Source organism: Halichoerus grypus, chromosome 13, assembly GCF_964656455.1.
Source record: "Halichoerus grypus chromosome 13, mHalGry1.hap1.1, whole genome shotgun sequence".
Classification (NCBI taxonomy): domain Eukaryota; kingdom Metazoa; phylum Chordata; class Mammalia; order Carnivora; family Phocidae; genus Halichoerus; species Halichoerus grypus.
The window spans coordinates 17,319,541-17,341,013 of NC_135724.1; the positions used below are offsets into that span (position 1 = coordinate 17,319,541).

At 46.9% G+C, this 21,473-nt stretch overlaps 1 protein-coding gene across 3 annotated transcripts in view; it reads right to left on the reverse strand.

Annotated features, from left to right (window-relative positions):
• NEDD4L (NEDD4 like E3 ubiquitin protein ligase) overlaps positions 1–21,473 on the reverse strand; it is a 332,582-nt gene that overhangs the window by 301,706 nt on the left and 9,403 nt on the right. Inside the window, exon 1 of one of the 3 annotated variants that reach the window (XM_078060259.1) lies at positions 14,719–15,251. The exons of 1 other annotated variant lie outside the window; for it this stretch is intronic. In XM_078060259.1, the coding sequence (XP_077916385.1) occupies positions 14,719–14,892 (174 nt within the window). In that variant the 5' untranslated portion in view covers positions 14,893–15,251. Of the gene's footprint in view, positions 1–14,718; positions 15,252–21,473 lie in introns of those variants that run through there. One more of the 3 variants, XM_078060260.1, reaches the window with a different exon arrangement.

The following is a 21,473-nucleotide window of genomic DNA, read 5'->3' on the forward strand; positions in this document are numbered from 1 at the left end:
GTCTTTTTAACTCCCCACGTAACTGAAACCACCACAAGCTTTTATTCTCTGAAAGCAGCAGAGAACAATGTCATGGTAATATTAACACACAGCAGTGCTAGAAGCCCAGACAACTTGTTATTCCCAGAGTTATGGTGCTTGGGAGTCTGGGTGCTCATATTTCTCTGACATCTGACAGGGGCTTCCCCGACTCACCCGCCCCCACCCCACTACCTCTCCCCACCTCCAGCAGAGTTTTTTGGTTTTTTCTTAAAAGCTTGAGAGACTGCTCTATAAGACTGTTGCTCTCTCCTCCTGGAAGAGGTTGGCCAGCCACCAGAACTTTCTGTCTCACCTCACACAAGTCAGCTGGCCAGGGGCCGCCCCCAAGCTCCAATGCTCACTCTAACAGATACTAAAGGACTGTTTTCTTTTTTCTTGCTTGCTTGCTTTTATTTGATGGCTAAGAACAAAACCAAAAAATCCTCTCTATTTAGAGCAGCCAAACATGCCTCCTCCCATCAACATGTGGGTATGCTTTTCCAAATGAGCAGCAGGTAGAGCAGGACTGAAGAACATCTTGCTGCCCCCCCCCCCCATCTGGCTCTGCTCTCTGGAGTGACACAAGTCTTTCCCACAATGGTTTTTCTTCCACAAACTATCCATGAGGTGGCTCAAGCTAATGAATATATAGCTTCTCACACCTTTCTAGACCAAAAACGTCTCTAGAGGAACTGGGTATCTCACAGAAAGAATCCCACTTTACTCTCCAGATCAAACCCACAAGTCTCAGTTAACCCAACACTGCAAGAACCAAAAACCTCAAAGGTTATATGTCAAACCTAAAGCTTTTTACCAGAACTCAGAAACCTGAGTGAACTACTGCTCATCTGAACAACTGTGTGTATGCTGGAGCCAGGTGTCCAAGTGGACCCCCCCATCTAAAGGGAGCACTGGACCCCAGGCTCTCGCACTCCCCAGGGACCACCTCACCACTCCATTCCCTTCCCCCCCCCACTGACACATTCTCTCAGTACTTACATACTCACACCTCAACCAGCTTAAAACAAAATAACTTCTATAACCCCACCCACAGCAAAAGGCTTCTCAAATTCTACACACACACACACACACACACACACACACACACACACACCATCAACCCTCATCCATGAAGCTCACAAGGCCCCCAACTCCGCAGCCTCCTCCAGGACCCCAGGCAGGGGAGGTGGCCAAGTGTTTAAGATCCCAGAAGCCGACTGTGTACCTCACCAATGTCTGCCCCTTTCTAGCTCCGACCAGGGACAAGTCACAAACTTCTGAGCCTCGGTTTCCTCATCTTAAAAAGGATTACTTTTAAAGCCCCGAGGAAAGGGCCTGCAACACAGGAAGTGCTGTGTTAAATAGAAGAGAAAGTGTATGCTCACTGCCATTTATTATCACTCTGATCATTACTGTCATTCCATTCCCAGCTTTCCTTCCAGAAAGCTCAACACCGCAGCATGCTAGAGACAAATGATCTTTAAGATTATCCAAGCACCTCCATTTCAGATATGAAAAAATGAAGGAAGTTAAGAACGGAGAGATTAACTTGCCCAAGGACCCACTATAATTAAACCCCAGAGGGGCACCTGAGTGGCTCAGTCAGTTAAGTGTCTGACTTCAGCTCAGGTCATGATCCCGGGGTCCTGGGATCCAGCCCTCTCCCTCAGCCCCTGCTCTCTTGCTCTTTCTCTCAAATAAATAAAATCTTTTAAAAAATGATAATAAAAAAATAATTAAACTCCAAAGCCGAGCCAAGAATCCCAGGGAGTTAAGTTCATGAGCACTCCCTACAGCACACCCAGGAAGCTATTATTCACCCGCAGTGACCCGGGTACACCTTATACACACCTTATAGGTACGGGAGTGTTCATGCACTGCCCCACACAGCCCTGGTTGCTCCCTCCACCCAGACACAAGAGCGCCTTCTAGCAATGGGGACATTTTATCAACTCTCTCACATTTAACCTTACAAAAACGATGGGGCATTGTTCTTTTTCCTCAAAGTAGGTATGAAGTGGTAAAATGAACTGATCCTAGATGAACATCTCTAGAATAGAGATGTAATCGGGTTTCACCCAATCCAATCCAGCCAGCTTTTTGTTCCTGCCATATTGTCTCTAGTCCGGAAACTAACTGAGCAAGAAGGAACGTTTGACCCCATCTTGCTTGTTCACTCTCATCCTCCTGCTCTTTCTCGGGGCCAGCACAAGCCCCATCTCCCACCTGACCACCTCAAGAAAACATCTCCCCCACGCTTTGTTAAGCCCTCTTTTTTATTTTACATTTTGTTTTCCTGAAGACTGGTAAAATATAGATCAGAAGCCAGAGCAATTCTAGAAATGCACCTTTATTGAGAGACACTGTGGAGTCAAATTAGACTTTGTGAAGAACAGCCCCATCAACTTCTCAGGCCCCCAACTACTGATATGCCCCCCTACCCCGTCTTCCTTCACCCACCTTCATCACTTCCAGCCCACCTGCATGACAGGCCCTGTTGGGTTTGATGCTAATTACTGAAATCCCAAAACACTGTTTTCTCTGCTTATAATAGTTTTTAAAGGAAACTTAAAGGCCACAGAAAACAATACTTTTTCAGGCAAATTCACTCAAAGTTTGAGATAACTGGCCTTTTAACCAGGCTCTGGATATCAGATTTTAAATGAGGAGCTTTTTGGAGCAGAAACCTGTATTTTGTGGACAACAGGTAGATCCTGATTACAATACCATCTCTAATGGTCCCATCCAACTCTTAAATCCATCTCATGGTTTAGTTTCCTTTTAGGCCAAAAAAAAAACTTTCTCAATCTCAGCACTACTCACATTTTAGTCCACGTAAGTCCTCATTGTGGGGCTGTCGTGTGCAGCACAGAACACTCCGCAGCATCCCTGGCCTCTGCCCACTAGATGCCACCAGACCCTCCACCACCACCCCCAGGTAGGACAACCAAAACATTCCCAGTTGAGAACCAGTGGGTTTTAACATTGTATTTATTTATTAAAGAGAGAGGGAATGAGTGGGGGGAGGGATAGAGGGAAAGGGAGAAGCAGACTCCCTGCTGAGCAGCAAGCCCCACACCGTGGGGCTCAATCCCAGGACCCCAAGATCATGCCCTGAGCCGAAGGCAGACACTTAACCAACTGAGCCACCCAGGCGCCCCAAGAACCAGTGTGTTAAGCAAAAGATCCCAAGGAAGCCAAAAATGGAGATCCATGGTCAAGAAAAGGGCAATAATCACTTTCAGTGGAGGCTGAAGTAACCAGGAGGCGCTTCCTGGAGCAGAAGACCCCAAGCCTGGCTCACCATCAGAAGCACGTGGGAGCTCTTCAAAGTACAGATTCCTGGGCCTGCCCCCACCCTTCTAATCAGAAGCTTTGATGACACCTGGGAATTTAATCTTGAAAAAAAATTCTTGGAAGAGATCCATAAACTAATACTGAACTATACTTACACTGACATGCACATTAGGTACGTAGGACTAAAGTGTACTGATGTGGATCGTGTACTTGTAAAATAGATCCACAGGGGCGCCTGGGTGGCTCAGTTGTTAAGCATCTGCCTTCGGCTCAGGTCATGATCCCAGGGTCCTGGGATGGAGCCCCGCATCGGGCTCCCTGCTCGCCGGGAAACCTGCTTCTCCCTCTCCCACTCCCCCTGCTTGTGTTCCCTTTCTCGCTGTGTCTCTGTCAAATAAATAAGTAAAATCTTTAAAAATAAATAAATAAATAAAATAGATCCATAAATAAGATGGACAGAGGGCATAAACAGGCAATACAGCTGGTAGAAGAGAATGTTAATTGTAGAATCCAGAAAGTGGGTATATGGGTGTACATTCTTCCACCTTTTCTGTGGACTTGTCATTTTTCAGAATAAAATGTTGGGGGGAAGTGTGCAGAAGCACTTCTGACGATGAGCAGGATTTGAAAAACCACGGATAGAAAGCGTGTCCAACTTCTCTCCGATTGAAGGAGACAGGCCTCATCTAACCTCTCACTTTACTCATTCCATAGTTAGCCAAGGTAACTAAAGAAATTCATAAAAATGGATCCAAACCTCAAACAGGATTTTTAAAAGTGTGCTGCCCTCTTTCCCTCTGTGCCCTGCAACCTTTTATTTTAATGGAATATTATAATATGAAACAAAACAAAACTGACCACCTTTCCTAATTCTGTTTAGTTTTTCTGGTTAATAGCCCCAAGCCTGAGGCAGAGCTCCTCGCAGAGGCTGTGTTTTAATCCTTCACTCTGCTCAATTTCAGAAAGGAAGGGTTTGCTTTTCATAGGTCCAAGCCACTAACTCCGCCTCCCACACTGCAGTTTATAGAACTCAAATTACTAACACCGTGCCAGTCTGGCCTCATCCCAAAATACACCATCTTCAGCTCACATACTTGCGGGCTTCTCAACTTACCAAAAAATCCTGACCACAAAAAACGTACAGGTAACATTCCCACTGAACCACAATGTGAGAAATCAAGGGAAACACTCTGGTAATCTACTGCACGGCATTTATCAAATGGCATAAGCATTTCTCTTGGTAACAGCAATGTATTTTGCACAGCGCTTTGTGCCCACCTGATGATTACTTTGTGCAGTAACGAAGTCCATGATCAGCTACCTGAAGAAAACAGTTCCTAAAACCACCTCCTGGAGTCTCAATCCTTTTATCTCCCTTTCGTTGTCTACTACAGGAAATCCCTGCTACTAGGAGGTTCTGGGGTCCTGAGACTGTTGGATAAATGGGACCTATGCAAAGCATTCGCCCTCCCAAGAGAGCGATGGGGAAGAGGAGTCCACAAGTATTTGAGACAATGAAGGTCATTACATAATGATCAAGAGGTCAATCCAACAAGAAGATATAACATCTATAAATATTTATGCGCCCAACATAACGGCATCTAAATATATAAAGCAAATATAAAGAGAGAAACAGCAATAAAGTAATACTGGGAGACTCTGACACCCCACTTATATCAATAAACAGATCATCCAGACAGAAAATCATTAAGGAAACATCAGCTTTAAATGCTGTGTTAGATCAGATGAACTTAAGTTCATCTTAAGTTGAACAAGCGCGTGCTGAACACTCCATCCAAAGCAGAATACCTTCTTCTCAAGAGCACACAGAAAGTATGGGGAATATATGCAGGTTTTTTATGTCCTAACAACTGTCTGTCCATCCAACTCTTCACCAATAGAGAAGTCTCCCCTCCCTGCCCCTCCCACTTTCGTATTTCCCAGCATCCTCTGACTCTGAGCCAACCACGTGCCACATACTGAAACGTTTACAGCCAGTACTGGCTGAAGATCTCTGGATCCTCTCTTCTAGGTCCCTGTCATTTGGGCTTCATCTCCTTACTTTAATATGCAGCACCATTTCTTCCCTGAGGGTAACTAGCCAAGGACAAGAATCTGTTTTACTCTTTAAAACAAATTATCTGGGGCACCTGGGTGGCTCAGTCGGTTAAGCGTCTGCCTTCGGCTCAGGTCAGGATCCCGGGATGCTGGGATCGAGCCCCATGTCAGGCTCCCTGCTTCTCCCTCTCTCTCTCTGCCCCTCCCCCGCTCATGGCTCTGTCCTCAAACTGAGGAACAAAAGTAAATCCCTATGCTGCTCCCTTAATCCCAGTGACACGGAAGTAGACCCTGCCAGTGGCTGTAGGGAGGATGGGGAAAACAAAATGCAAATTTAAGAATTCTGCACAAGGAACAAAATGCCCAAAGTGGGCACGAGCCAGATGGTGAAGCCTAACCCACTGTTTTCCTAACACCTCCGTTGCATGGGGAGGTGCCCTTATTTATTATTATTATTCTTAAATAACCTTGAGATTTAACTCAACGTTCACCCTTTTGAAGGATACAATTCATTGATTTTTAATATATTCACAAAGCCGGGCACCTGGCACCTTTAGATAATCCCAAAACATTAGCATCATCCCAAAAGAAACTCTATACCCTTTACAGAAACACTCAATTCCCTCCTGCCAGCAGACTCCCATAAACACTAAGCTACGTGCTTGTCCCTATGGATTTGCCCATCCTGATCACTTCAAATAAATGTGTGGGGGCGCCTGGATGGCTCAGTCGGTTAAGCATCTGACTCGATTTCAACTCAGGTCATGATCTCAGGGTCCTGAGATCCAGTCCTGCATCAGGCTCTGCACTGAGCACGGAGCCTGCTTAGGATTCTCTCCCTCTCAAAAAAAGCCAAAAACAAACAAACAAAAAACTCAAATAAATATGTGGCCTTTTGTGCCTGGCTTCTTCCATCTCCTGTAATATTTTCAGTGTTCGCCCATGTTGTACCATTTATCTGACCTTTACTTCTTTAATGATAGAATAATATTCTGTTGCATAGATAGAACACATTTTGTTTATTCATGCATGTCCTAGCACTCTGTTGAAAAACAACAGACCATAAACCTAAGGATTTATTTCTAGACTTTCAATTATTCCACTGATCAATATGGCTTACTATACGGTAGCTTTTGTAGTAAGTTCTTTAAACTGAGAATTGTGATTCCAACTATGTTCTTTTTCAAGATTGCTTTGGCTATTCTGAGACCCTTGCATTTCCATGTGAATCTTAGGGTCAAGCTTTTCAGTTTCTACAAAAACGCCAGATGGGGTTTTATAGGGATTTCACTGAATCTGTAGATCAATTTGGGGAGTATTGCCATGTTAACAATGTAAGTCTTCCAGTCCACGAACATGGGTATACTTGACAATGTCCCACAGGTCTCTATGGCTCTGTCCATTTTTTTATTCTTTTCTTCTTGTTCCTCATACTGGAAAATATTAATTAACCTGCTTTAAAATTCACAGATTCATTCCTGGGCCAGCTCAAATCTGCGGCTGAGTCCCTCTAGTGAATTTTTCTTTTCAGTTACTGTACTTTTCAACTCCAGAATTTTTTTTTTTTTTTTAAATAATCCGTACCTTTCCTTACATTCACTACTTGGTGACAAATCACTCCATTTTTTCCTTTAATTCTTTAGACATGGTTTCCTGTAGTCCTTTAAACATATCCATCAGAGCTGATTTAAGTTTTGTGTAGACCATCCAACACCCAGGCTTTCCTCCAGGACTGTTTCTATTAACTGTTTTCCCTTTGAATGGGGCTGGCCATATTTTCCTGTCCTTTCTGGGTATCTCATAATTTTCTGTTGAAAACTAAACACTTTCAAGAATGTAATGTTTCAATTCTGGAAATTAGCTTCCAGAATTATGGATCCCTGGGTTTGTTGTTGTTCTTGTTTACAGAATCAGTCCAGGAAAATCAATGAAGTCTCTATTTTTGTCAGACGTAACCCCTGAAGTCTCTGCTTAGTTCACTTAGTGGTTTGCCAATGACCGCACGACGACTCTGAACCAAAAACCTTCCCGCCTTTCCCAAGGGCTTCTGTGTAATATGCTGGGGTATAACTCCGCCTTAGTCTTCACTTTTGCTTGCACAGAGCATCATCAAGGTCAACCCAAGGTGAGAACTTAGACCTTCTCAGGTCTTTCCTGTGCATGTGCAAAGCCTTGTAAATTCCCAGAAATAGGTTGGTGTTTTTCAAAGCCCTTAATGGACATTTCATGCTCAGGTTTTTCTTTTAGGGTATTTTGGTCAGTTACTGGTTGGCCCTAACTAGCAAGACCATCTTCAGGGAGCTGTGATTAAACAATTGCATCAGATTGTTTCCAACAAATGCTCAGTGAGCACAGCCCCTTAAACAAAGGGGATGGAGTCAGGTCAAATAAAGAGAAGCCAGAAGAATGGAGCTTTTAAGCAAGCTGCCAGGCAAGTCAGATAATGACATTTCCTGCAGGAGTGGGCCTTTTAGGGAGCTCCAACATTCTGTTCTGCCCCATCCAGAGGCTCCTAGACTGCTGGTTTTCACAATTACCATACTTGCAAGGCTGTCAGCTTTCAAGGCCACAAAGCAGCTGGGGCAATGGTGGGGGGGGGGGGGGGAGATGGGATTAACACAAGTTAAAACACCACTGTTCCCACTGAGGCTCACTATTCCTACTGAGAGACCTCATTGTTTTTCTTGAACAAGTAGTCCCCAAATTGTTGCACGTCTTTAGCGAAGTTCTGAAAAAGTTGGTATTGTTAGCTTTTGCCATTGTTCTCAATGCATTTATGGCACACATGTTCAGAGGCCCTTACTCTTCCCATTCTGGAATTCTAGAGCCCTTCTCTTATTTTTGCATGAAATCTTAGTGGGGTATTTACCATCATTTAAAACTCGGTATTACTGTGTCACCCAGCATTACAACATTAACACTTCCTATTCGTGTCCTGAGAGACTGCTACTTTAAAAGTAGGCACAAGAAAGATGTGAAAAATTTATAATCACTGCCTTCTATCCAGCCAAACTTTCTTTCCGGGGAATCCCTAGCATCAACCACTTCCTAACACTCAGCTTAGGAGGAAAGAGAAAAATGATTAGAATCTAGAGTGCTTTTAATAATAATTTTCCCACACTTAAATTTATATCAACTTCAACTTCTGAGAGTTGGTTCCAGGCAAGATGTCCCCAAGTGCAAGTCTAACACTGCTGAGCCTTAAGACTTGTGCTCCTCATGCTGTTAACACTTGCTGAGGAAGGGCATAAGGAGATCATCGTAATTCCTGATATACCATTCGAGAGAAGAGGATGTAACAAGGAGCTAGAGAGGAACACATCCTTTTCAAAAGGAGAATTAAAAATCCAGTGCCCTCAGAGGCCCTACTCGGTCTCCTACCGAGGGCATTCCCATCACTGCAGGGCCAAACCTGGTCCAAAGCCATTCACCTCACTGACCTCTCTGAAGTGTCTACCTTTCTTGGATGAGTAATGGAAAAAAGAGGAAAAGTGGGGAGTGGACAATTTTCCCTGGTAGGTTTCCTTTCAGTCTCCAATACAGCAATGCTAAGGGAATGTATAACACCTAACACCAAGACAGTAAGAGAACGTGTTCATGTTTATCTCCTTATCGCTCACCCAAATCGTATTTACTTGTTTCCTCACCTAGCTCCTCCACTTTGCAAGTTAACAATCCTTTCTCTCTCTGCCGAGCCTACAAACAAATCGGCATTGAGGACAGCAACAGGGATGCTTCTGTTCTTTGTGTTTAAGAATTGTGCAGCCCTGTTGCCAAACGGTGCAATCCCACTTTGCCCTTCAGGAAGTTCCACCCCCTGGGTCCAATCCCCCACCTTGACGCAGACCACCTGCACCTCCCCTGCTGCCACCACCAGCTGTCTTCTAGAATCCTCGCACTCCCAGCCGGGCTGAGAAGTGCCAACTCAGGTCACCTCACTTCACCTCTGATCTGCATCACACTCAAGGGCTCCACTGGGATGCAAATTAGTTATCAGAAAGGACAATATATGTGGGCAGTCACAAAAGCACTGCAAGTATTGCAAAGTCCTCACAGAGCTACTCTTCTTACTTCCTAGCTTAGGCTCAATTTCTTAGCTAAAAGGCCTGATCAGAGCTGTGCAGTGACACCGGGATTTTCTCTCATTTTCCCTTTATGGTCGCTCTTCACGGCCCGAGGTCACCGTGATATCAGATGCACACATACACCCTCAAAATCAAGGTCGAACACATGCACGCGTGATAGGTGAATTTGGACTTTCATCCAGACCTGTTTTAAGCTAGGACTAGACACTGCTTGATCCAAGCCAGCACCGTGAGTCTCCACACCAATTTGCTTCCACGGAGCTCAGCTTGGTGGTGCCGAATCCTCCCTCGTTCCGCTGCTGTTCTTTCTTGGCAGAAACTGAAAACGCATTTAACTTCACTTTCAAAGAAAGGGCCTTTAAAAAGCTTACATTGGTGAGCCTATCAAGGATCACTGAAAGATGACAAATTCTGAATCCACTGTGGGTGTGTAGGAGGGATCTAAGTTTAGAAACCTCACAAAAATCAACCCAATCCCCAAACGAGCGTGCAGCATTCGAGGACAAAGTGCTCGCTCAGCCAGTTACTGAATTTCCTAGTGCCTAGAAATCAATGTCCCAAATAAAGCCCCAAACCACCTAACTTCTATGAAAACAGAGGCTTCAAAACAGGATTTACAAAAGGCATCCAAAAATACCTTATAACTGGAAACAACTGAAGTGATTATGGGGGGGGGGATGAGGGGAGAGCAGAGGGGGGGATGGGTCTGTATTTCTACTGCATGAGAATTCAGTAGTTTCTGCTTTTACTTTTGTTAAAGATTTACATGAAGTTTCTTTCCTGATACTAACTCTACAAGATATGCATCTTAAAGAATATGGCCGGTTCCTTCTGAATCCAGCACGAGTAACTGTGGCATGCCATTCTACCCACCCTGGGACTCTAAACACTTATTTCAACAGAAAGTCCTCATTCGACACCTTCTCAGACCTTCTCTACTGGAGGAGCTGCCAAGAGAGCCCAGATCCCGTTACATCCAACACCCGGAGTGGTGGGCAAGTATGCTCTCCCAGGGGATAAATTTAATTTCCAGAAACAGCTTCAAAGCCAGTCACAGTGACTAAGACGAGTGTTCAATCCAGTTAAGAGCATTTTAATGAGGTGTTACTGTAAGGCAATGAGGCTAATGGGGACAGTAACCTGGCTGAAAAAGCAGTTTTGACAGAATAAGGATTACTGAGAAATTCACTGACCTTCAGTTACCCTCCCAAGAACCCACCTTGAATGGCAATGCTCATTCGGATGGGTGGCATCCAGTCGATCTGTTAAGAAAATGTTCCTTATGTTACGGTCATCCCTGGTTAAAAGCAAAGGGGGAGGAATTATTTTAAGGCAAGAATACCGAAGCTATCCAGGAACCGTGTGCAAGTCTGTGCAGCCGAGGCCCCAGCTACACGCTGTGCAGGGCACAGAGACCCGAGCTCTGCCTGCTAGGGACTCCAGAGCCAATCACTGATTTTTGGTTGCCCTGAAAAAGAAAAATCCAACAAAAGCATTTACTACTTGGAAAATCGGCAAGGTCATCTGATGGTGACAGGGGAAAAAGGGAAAGGGCTGCTAAGCAAAGGAAAGAGGAGACTGAATGAAGCATTATTTTCTTATTATTGATTCATTAGAGACAGAGAGAGAGAGAGAGGGAGAGGCAGAGGGAGAAGCAGACTCCCCGTGGAGCAGGGAGTCTGACGCAGGACTCGATCCCAGGATCCCGGGATCACGACGCAAGCCAAAGGCAGACGTTCAACCGAGCCACCCAGGCACCCCTGAATTGTGTTATATTACCAGGGGAATTTTCAGTACCAAACTGTCTCTTAACAGTAAAGGCAAGATCTGGGAAAGATCAAACAGCAACAATGCTTAAGATGTGTGAAATCTAATTGACACTATATTGCTGGGGCCGGGTGAGAGTCCCCCACATTCTGACCCCTCACAGCTGTGTAACAGCAGAGTCAACAGACAGAATACATCAGCTTCCCAAAGAGGCTCCGCCACCCACCGTCATTCTGGAATCCCCTCCCTGCTGGATCGACTGGAGAGCAGGGACCACACCTTGCACAGGAAGCCTCAGGCAATGACCTTCATACATTAATACAAGCACATTCTAGGTCATCTACATGGCCACCTCATGTCACTGGGTACTCCCACTGATTTCTGGAGATTCCATTGGCACTTGTATTCATGGTCAAGATGGAAGCAGTACTTCCCTTGGGTCTCCAGCTAACAAGACTTCAAGTCAAAGAGGCCTTCATTGAGCTCTAGCACATAGTACAGTAGAAAACAGAAGAACAGAATTAAATGACGGACCGCCCCCCCAACTCCCCGCACGTGGTAGGTCAGGAAAGGGAAACTTGTCCTAGCAGCTAGTACTTCCTGAGCACAGATATGATAGCTGTGGTTTTAGCAAAACAGCATCACCTGTCACATTAAAATCATAGTTCGGGGCGCCTGGGTGGCTCAGTCGTTAAGCGTCTGATTTCGGCTCAGGTCATGGTCCCAGGGCCCTGGGATCGAGCCCCACATCGGGCTCCCTGCTCCGCAGGAAGCCTGCTTCCTCCTCTGCCACTCCCCCTGCTTGTGTTCCCGCTCTTGCTGTGTCTCTCTGTGTCAAATAAATAAAATCTTTAAAAAAATAAAATAAAATAAAATCATAGTTCAACTGAATTAGGTTGGGCATTAGATTTGTAATGAATCTGTACATTGGTTTTAGTGATCATTATGGTGATACATGCACTATAAACATGTTAATTCCTTTTGTTTAGACATATTTTAAGACATTATAATAAAAAATAATTTAAGGCCACACGTGGCTTCCCCACTAATGTTTTCTCTCTAAAGGAGGTCTACTCTATAAAAGCTTTAAAAAATACTGTATCATGTTGCCTGTGGTCTTCCCATCCCAAAAAGGAAACGCAATTAATCGTTCTTCCCAAGGCAAGCAATATAGAATAAGGTCTTCCTCACTGGGAAATCTTGGGGCAGAAAAAAGCTCAGCCCACTTAGTTAAGCACTGAATAATATTAACATTAATATAGTGAATAAACGTTTGTTACATTTGTTATGTTGATGGTTATGCCTCAATATAGAGACAAGTTTACAAGAGTTCGTTTCACTGATCATGCCTTCAGTTTATGAAAACTACCTACTACTATTGAGTTATGCTTATGAACCTAAACAAGGGATCTGAAAAGCACTACACGAGTTCAATGCTGAATGTGGTCTAATCCAGGCTAGCGACCACTAACACCAAAATGGGAGAAGTTTTAAGTCCTCCTTGTCTCATTTTCATCCTGATTTTGTATCCATCTGCGCCATAATGAAAACATGAACTCTCCCAACAGAAACCTTTGTGGCTCTGCTGTTGGTTTGCCAAACTGCATAATGGGATCACCCTTCGGGACTCCCTGAGCATCAACTTCCTAGCAGAACTGACAACAGATGAGCAGGTGCAGCAAACAGGACTCCCCCAAAGCGCTGGCCGGACTAAAGAGCCCCATCTGTTTCAGGACAACAGATCCAATGGGTGAAAGACAGAAACTTCATGCTCACCAAATGGTCCCAGCAGCCCAAGCGCCAGGACACCGTGTGGCCAACAAAAAACAAGACTACAGAACACAAAGACTGTTTTAAACAGACAAATAATGCCCATAAAAGTTTCTATCCCAATTTCAGTGGGGCAGCCTCCTCCACATCACCGTCCAAGACTAGATCCTAAAATATGTAACTCTGAAAATATCAGTAATAGGATATCATGGAGAGTTCAACTATGAGAACTTGGTCTCAAAGCTCTAATCTCACGAGCTATCAAGGAAGGCTGCTAATACATCCAAAATCTGCCCAGGAGCTGGATTATAATTAGAAACCCCATTAGAAAATTAGCAACTGTATCCTGAGCTACCAAAAGTTGTCTGGTTATTCTAGACGACACTAAAACAAACCGATTCTCAAAAGGGCTCCTTACCTCTGGCAAATCAATGTATTTTTACATTTATCTCTAAATCCAGAGCAGTCCTATAGGATCTTCCAAATTCCCCTCTTCATGTTATCTCTTCCTAAAGGGATACTTAGTAATTAAATTACTAAGGGGGCCCTGCAGTAGTTCATATGCACAAGGAATAAACAGGGTTTGGAATGAAAATTTCTGCATTTTAGCTTATCATAAATTAACAGTAGTATTTTTAAAGGAAAAGATAGTATGTGTTCCCATATTTAGACCTGCAGGGGGACGCCAACGTCTAAATGATCATATTTCTGTGAAATCCTCACTGTAAGACCTTCAGGATCGGAAAATGCAGAGCTATTCGATCCTATGCAGAGCTGAGTATAAATAACCACCTTCCTTCCTGCCTCCTCCAGTCTGGAGCCAACGCTACAGAAAAAGAACCCCATGGTCTGACGAGCCTCTTCCTTTGCAGCAGTGTGAGGAAGAAGAGCAGCGGGGAGAACGGAGAAGGCATGTCTGGATGCCGACTCTGGCACTTACTAGCTGCTCCCTGGCTTTGACCCTGTTCCCCACTAAGCCTTGGTTTTCTCACTGGAAAAATGTGAAAGATGGAATTTATAATGTCTCATGATTGGTTCACGGGTTAAGTTAGCAGCTATGGAAAACTGATACACATACCGGAGTGGGACTGCTCAACCTTGGCACTACTGACATTCGGGGCCAGGTACTTCTTTGTTGTCGGGGATGCCCTGTGCCTTGCAGGATGCTTAACAGCATCCCCTGCCTCTAACCACTAGACTCCAGTAGCACGTCCCAAGTTGTGACAACCAACAATGTTGGAGGGGGCATGTCCCCCAGTTTAGAACCTTTATACTAGGTATTTAATAAATGCAGGTTTCGGGGCACCTGGGTGGCTCAGTCGGTTAAGCATCTGCCTTTGGCTCAGGTCATGATCTCAGGATCCTGGGATCGAGCCCCATGCTGGGCTCTACGCTCAGCGGGGAGTCTGCTCAAGGATTCTCCCTCCGTCCCTCCCTCCACTCACGCACAGGCTCTAAAATAAATACATCTTTAAAAAGTAATAGTAATAAGAAAAAATAGATGTAGGTTTCTCCCTTCCTCCCATCCATGTAGCCCCCGGAAACAAGAAACGTGGGTGATTATTCTACAGTCCTTCTTTTTTCTCACCTAATCAACCAGTCATCAATCCAATGCCACCTGCATCCTAAATACCTCCTGCATTTATCCCCCTTGCTGGTTCCCCCAGTCATCACCACCCTCTGTACCTGGCCAGCTGCATGACCACCCACCATTACTCACCTCACATCCACTCTCCCCTTGCTGCATGGTGAGCGCCAGAAAAGCACAAGCAACACTGGTTTCCCAAAGTGCCTCAGAGGATGGGGACCCAGTTACTCGACGAGGTCCACACAGCCACTTCTTCTCTGCCTTTCCGTCTGGCCACCAGGGCCTCCGCAGTGCCCTCCTCCCCATCCCTGAAGAACTGCCCTGAGACCCCGTGGCGTGGTGGTTCCACCCACGGTCCTGGGAGCCAGACTGCCTGGACTCAAGTCCTGGCTCTGCCAGTTACGGGCTCTGTGATGCTCTGAGCAAGTCAATTAACATCTCTGTGCCTCAGTTTCTCACCCTGACCTGGTATGACGGAGCCAGGAGGACCCACCTCAAAGAGCTGATGTGATGATTAGGTGAGTCCGTTTTTGTAAGACCTTAATATCAGCACCTCGCATATGGAAAGTGCTCATATTTTAGCTGTTCGCTTATTTTCATCTAAAACTCAGCTCAGAAGCTCACTGTGTGAAGCTGGACACCCTGGCTGGCTTCTCCACCTATCTTCACGCCCCAGACCCAAAAGCAATGTCCTGTACAGGTGTTTCTGCTGCTTCACGGCCACCACGTGTGATCGCGGTCTTGGGTGGGGCTCAAACACATCACAACACTTCCTGGAAGCCAGAGCTGCATGCCCCCACCCCCCACCTCCATCCCCAGCACAACATCAGGCTCAGGAGGTGTGCACTCCAGCCAAGACCCTTGCAGATCAGACAATCTCATCAGATCAGCTAGCCAAAAAAAAAAGAGAGAGAGAAAAAACCCTTTTTAAGATCTTTTTGAATCCTAAGTTATTCATGCCATAGAGATTATCCCTTTTTTCTTGTCTATGCCATGACCTAGAATTAAGGGGGGAAGGAGAAGAGGTAAGAGTAAAATTCTAACTGGACAGACACACCTCTTGCCTCTCCAAGCCCCAAAGAGGCAAATACATTCAACAGAAGGGCACACACTCGCCTTTGATCCTCTGACACACCCTGGGTTTTATTTTCCACAGATTCTTAAAAGGGCAAAGAAACGGTTGAAGCTGTCATCATCCATACCAGAGCACCTGCTTGAAATGCCATTTTGCAGACTCCAGAATTCAGCCTGCCTGGCAAAGAAAGGCATGGTCCTTGTTGCCTGGGCGTTAAAATCACCACAATAGTAAGAAAACTGAGCAGTTGCTCCTTCAACAGAGACATTACGGAATCTGGACTTGCCAACCCACCTCATCCTATCCATAAATGGGCATTCCTGTCCCTTCCTGCAATTATTAACCTTTTTGTGTATTAAGACCAGTCTCACTGTAAAAAGACTAAAATTACTTTAAAATATAACCCTATAAAAGCATTTCAAAGAGTCAGGACAATGGGAGAGAGAAGGTCGGGGACACCAGGAAGCGTATTGTGGCTATCAACCAAGAATTAGAAGGGTAATTCTCAAGCTTGACATTCCATTTGAAAGGTGAAAAAACTCTCTCAATTCTCCTCTGTGCAGACTTAAAATTCTGGGTTGTGATTCCATTCAGGAGGCATGAACTAGGTGTGCATCGTGTGGCACCGGCTGCCACCAGGCTGGTTCCCAGAGCCCAACAAGGCCATGCCAGCTCCGCATGTTTGGTGCCAACTCAGTGCTCCGTGCCCTTCCGGCTGTAGGGAAACTCACACCCATGACCCCCGTCCACCATCATCTGGCCTTCACTGGGCAGGAGGAGGTCAGCGCTGACGTACTGGCGTTTCACCTCCTCGGCCTGAGGCAGCTGAAGGGTCACCTATGTCAACAAAATTAGAGATGGTTTCGAATGCACGCCCAGAAACCCCACAGCGGTGATCACACCAAGCTCACGGCGTAGGCAGACCCCCTCACCGCACCAATTTCTCCCTCTCCGCACACAAATACACTCTGGGGTCTCCCAACTTCAGAAAACATCCCCCAGGACCCATTCCTTGCTCTCCAGCAGCCACAGGTCTCCACTCGTGTTCACAGCGAAACTCCTCCCCAGGGCCGCCTCCAGTCCCCACCTGTGTCTGCTCTCCTCCCAGGGCGTCCATTCCCACCCCTCCTAGCACAGCTTTCAGCCGGGCCACCAACGCGTGCGCCCCCAGGCCCCCTGGCACTCGGTCCCCACAGCACCAGGCGTGCTGGCCGGTCCCACCCCAGCGGCCACCCTCCTTGCCCAGGGCCTCCACTTGCGTCCTCACCTTCCCGAGTCCCAGGCCTCAAGTGTCAACTAGACACCAGGCGCTCCAACGTCCCATCCCCGGCCCGAGGGCTCCACTGGGTTCTAGACGCTCACATCCCCCTGCCTGTGGGCATCACCCCGACGCTTCGTAGCTCTATCACTTTCAGCCTCATCAACACAGACCTGCTGATCTCCCGATTTCCCCCCAATCTTGTTCTTTCCAATCTTCCTCCCAGGAACGGACATTCCACCTACCTGCTCACACCAAACTGTAACTGTCAAGTGCCAGGCAATTCCTCCCCAACCTACACCAAGTCCATCCATTCCACAACCACCCCCCTTGCTGGGGCCCCCTGCCCTCCCCCCCACCATCCATTACACACACACACACAAACACACACACACCGCTGCCCTGCCCGGCCTGGATCCCAGCTTGCCACACCTCCTCATCGACCAGTACCACAGTTCCCTCACTGGCCTCCCTGCTTTCACTTCTGCCCCGCCCCCAACAACCCGTTCTCCAGAGTCCCTTCAAGTCACAAGTCAGATCCCGCTACTCCCCTGCCAGAAACCCTCCAACCCGGCTTCCCACCGCACTGAGGAAACCCCAGCCCTCCACACTGGCTGTCAAGGCCATTCCTGATCTGTCCCCCGTCCCCCTCTCTGACCCCACTGCCTGCGAGGCCCCCCATGCTCCAGCCACTCTGGTTTTCCTTCTGTTCCTCCCACTCATTTTCATCTTGGGGCCTTCATGTTTGCTCTTACCCCGTCTGGAACATTCTGTCTCCAAACCTCAAGTAGCTGGCAACACCTCATTCAGGCTCAGCTCAATCCCTATCATATCCCCTATTATACTGCAGGCCCCTGGAGAGTGCCTGCACCCCTACAGCACTGGGGGGAGGGGGGCACTCAGCCCCCATCGAGGACACAAAAACATGTCATAGCCTCTCCCTGATGCAGGGATGGCAACAGCTCAACACACACCGCATCGCCTCACTACTGCAAACGCTCGTTTAACATTTATAATGGGCCTGATTCATGCTTAGCGGGGTCTTCTCTGTGGGAGGGAGATGCTGTGCTGCCCAGCATCTGAAAACAATTCCTATGTCTGGGGATCCCCCACAGTGTGACTTCTGGAGGGAGGCCAGGCCCACCTCCCCCAACAGAAACCAAAAATTTCAGAAAGGAGGAACAAAGCCCGCCTACCCCTTCCCTGGCAGCAAGGGTTGCTGGCACATGACCGAGATTGGCCAAGGCCTCCGAGAGGCAGGATGCAGGACAGAAGTGGTGCAGCAGGCCCAAGACTGCTCTCCTTACAAAAGCCTGCTTTCAAGACTGGCCCTTGGCTGGTGTCTGGGAACTCGAATGGTCAACAGTTCCCTCCACAGATAGAAAACGCTCCCTAAATGAGAAGTGTGGCTCACTGGCCCGGACTGTGCCAACCACGTGGTTCATGCTGAACACCGACTCCCCTTCCCGGAGCCTGGAACAGTCCTACGTGCTGGACAGAGGGTGCCTACAGGGGCAGGCCCCGATAAAATCCCTGGGCGTGGCGTCTCCAGGAGCTTCCCCGATGGACAACATTGCACACACGTGGGCACAACGTCCACTGGAGGAATTAAGCGCATCCCGTGTGCCGCCCCTCGGAGAGACTCCCGCAAGCTCAGAACCTGGCTTCCTCTGGACCTCACTACATGCAGCTTTTTCTTTAGATTTTGCTCTGTATCCTATCACTGTAATAAACCATAACTGTGAGTACAACCATTTCTGGGTCTGGTGAGTCCTCCTGTTGAATCACTGAGCCCGAGTAGTTGTAGGACCGCCAACACGGTAAGAAAGAAGAGCGCTGGCGCGGCTCCCTCCGCGCCCTCTGGAGCCAGATGAGCAACAGGGGTGTGGGCGGCACCCAGTGGCAGGGAGCCAGGGTTCTCTGGCCGTGATTTGGGGCGCCCATCCTCCCCTGGCCCCGACTGCTATCTAGGCCCGGGTCTCCAGCTTGACAGGTACTTCTGTGCTATCCAAAATGCCTTCAATAAATCCCTTTCTGCTTAAATTCATCAGAATTGGTCACTGTTGCTTGCAATCAAGAGCCCTAACTATAACAGATTTTGTATAAAATAAGGGCTATAAATAAAATTGAAATGGCTGAGTCAGGGGCCAGGTAGAGGGTCCTGTGGGTCCCACAGCCCCAGTCTGGGGAAGTTGGCCCTTCTGAATAGGCAGAGCAAAGGCAGAGTGGGTTCAAGGGCCCAGATGGCTATTGGACCCAAACTGTGTGCCTCTTCATCCAAGGCTCCTTTCAAACTGCCTGGAGGTAGAAGCCCTAGGAATGAACAGGGCATGGAGACCAGTCACTAAGACACAGAAAGTCCCAGAACCACAGGCCTCATCTAGATAAGGTCACTGGCTGTTCTTACCAGCCCAAGGAATTGACTAGAAGCAGAAAAACTCAGATGCTTAGTTTTCACAGGAGCAATACTGCCAAACATTCAGGTCAGAAGACACTAGCCCGTGGCTGTTCAACCCCAGACACACAACCCTAAAGCCCCAAACTCACACCCAGCAGGACCCAAGAAGGGGCAGTCTGCTGCTGGCCCCAGCCAGGTGCAGCTGCAGAGGACAGGGACTATGGGAGGGTCTCACACTGGGCCTAATCCAGCAAAGCCAGAAGCTGCCAGACTAGCTGACCAGCCAAGGACTCCTTGCTAGTCCTGATCCACCAGCTACCACACTGAGTTTTCTTATTTTCCCCCTCTCCAAGTGGGAGGTTTATTGTAGTATCCTACTCTTTCTTCACGGTTGTAGGTTGATGTTTGGTGGACCACACCTATTCAGCCATAAGTCACTAGACCATTAAAAAAGAAAAAAAAAAAAACTCCTTTCAAGTGTTAGAGAAGGGACAGTGTATCACCCAGAGATCCTTGCAATACTTAAATGAATATTTGGGTTGCCTCCGTAGAGAAAGGAAACATGTGATCTCACAAAGCCATGGGTATATTTCTGAAGATGTACATAACTGAAGGTGGATGAATTATCCAGCAGGTGGAATGTAGGGTCATCATGGACTTCACCCCAGCTCAAGGGGTAGACCCTTAGAACACTAAAGGTAATTCCATCCCCTCCTTGCCATTAGCTGGCTGAGAGATAAGCAAATCGAAACTTCCCTGGCCAATGGGACACAAGAGATTGCCTGGGTGTTTCCGGGAATGAAAATTCTTTAATCTTAAAGACAGAGACACAGGAAGCCATCCCCTTTGCTCTGCAAGTAGGAAAAAAGAACATGGCTCTGGTTACCACTGGCAGCCACCCGAGGACCCATAGGTCTCTGAAAAGGGCTAGACTTTATGAACAATGGCGTAAAGAATGGAACTTGATTCCTTAATGACATCACTGAGCTGGCACATGTCCTTACTGTCCAGGTGGGCACTTAACAGACACAAAACTGACCGAGAGATAACGTTCATCTCCATGACAACTGTCAATAATCTGCCATAATACACAAACTGAGATTGGCCAACTCAAGCACCACAGTTCTGTAAGATGTAACTTACTGTTAAGCTGTAAGCAGGAAGGAGGGAGTGTGGTATGAGTGCAAGGAACCCACCACCACATTAAACACACTGTAAGATGCATCCTTATGGGCGCCTGGGTGGCTCAGTCAGTTAAGCGACTGCCTTCGGCTCAGGTCATGATCCTGGAGTCCCGGGATTGAGTCCCGCATCGGGCTCCCTGCTCAGTGGGGAGTCTGCTTCTCCCTCTGACCGCCCCCCCATGTGCTCTCTAATAAATGAATAAATAAAATCTTTGAAAAAAAAAAAGATGCATCCTTATGTCAGAAATAGTAAAAGCAGTGGGGGTTGGGGGAGACACAAAGAGACAAGTGTCAGATGACACATAATGTGACATCTGTCAACTGCACCCTTTTGTTCGGGAAGGGACCACCATGGAACATACTCGGACATACTGATACTGGATGGACATTACAAGTCTGCTCCAAGGCCAAACGAAGAGCAGCTTCCAGATACTTAAATATTTGCACAGATGACGAAAGCTGTGCACAAGGACCATTCTGACATCTAAAACGATTCAGGGCTGCACCAACAAGATGCGAAGGCAAAACCCAAGGACACAAAAAGAGAAACAGATTTCAGTTTGTTTTTTATAGTGCACACAAAAAATTTCAGAGAACACAAAACGCTACTAAAGATTTAAATTATTTCTATGCAACTGTAACACACAGAAGGATGAAAATACAAATTTGAAGTGTCCATGGTGGAGAAAACAAAACCTCTGTTCTACAAGCTCCAAGTGAAAAGAAGTCTAATTTCCCGGTCACTTTGTTTGCAAAGTGTCCCATCCTTCACCTATCCCTCCACTTCCCACGTTGGCGGGGAGCTCCTCAAAAGCACAAGTGGCAACGCGACGACCTTGACATCCTTAAATACAGAGCACACAGCGGGCCCTCGATGAACATATGTTCAACTGAACACACACCATCAGTATTCTGAGCAAGTGCTCTCATTTTTACCCAAAGCCTGAAGTACTACAAGCATTTGGGAGGTTT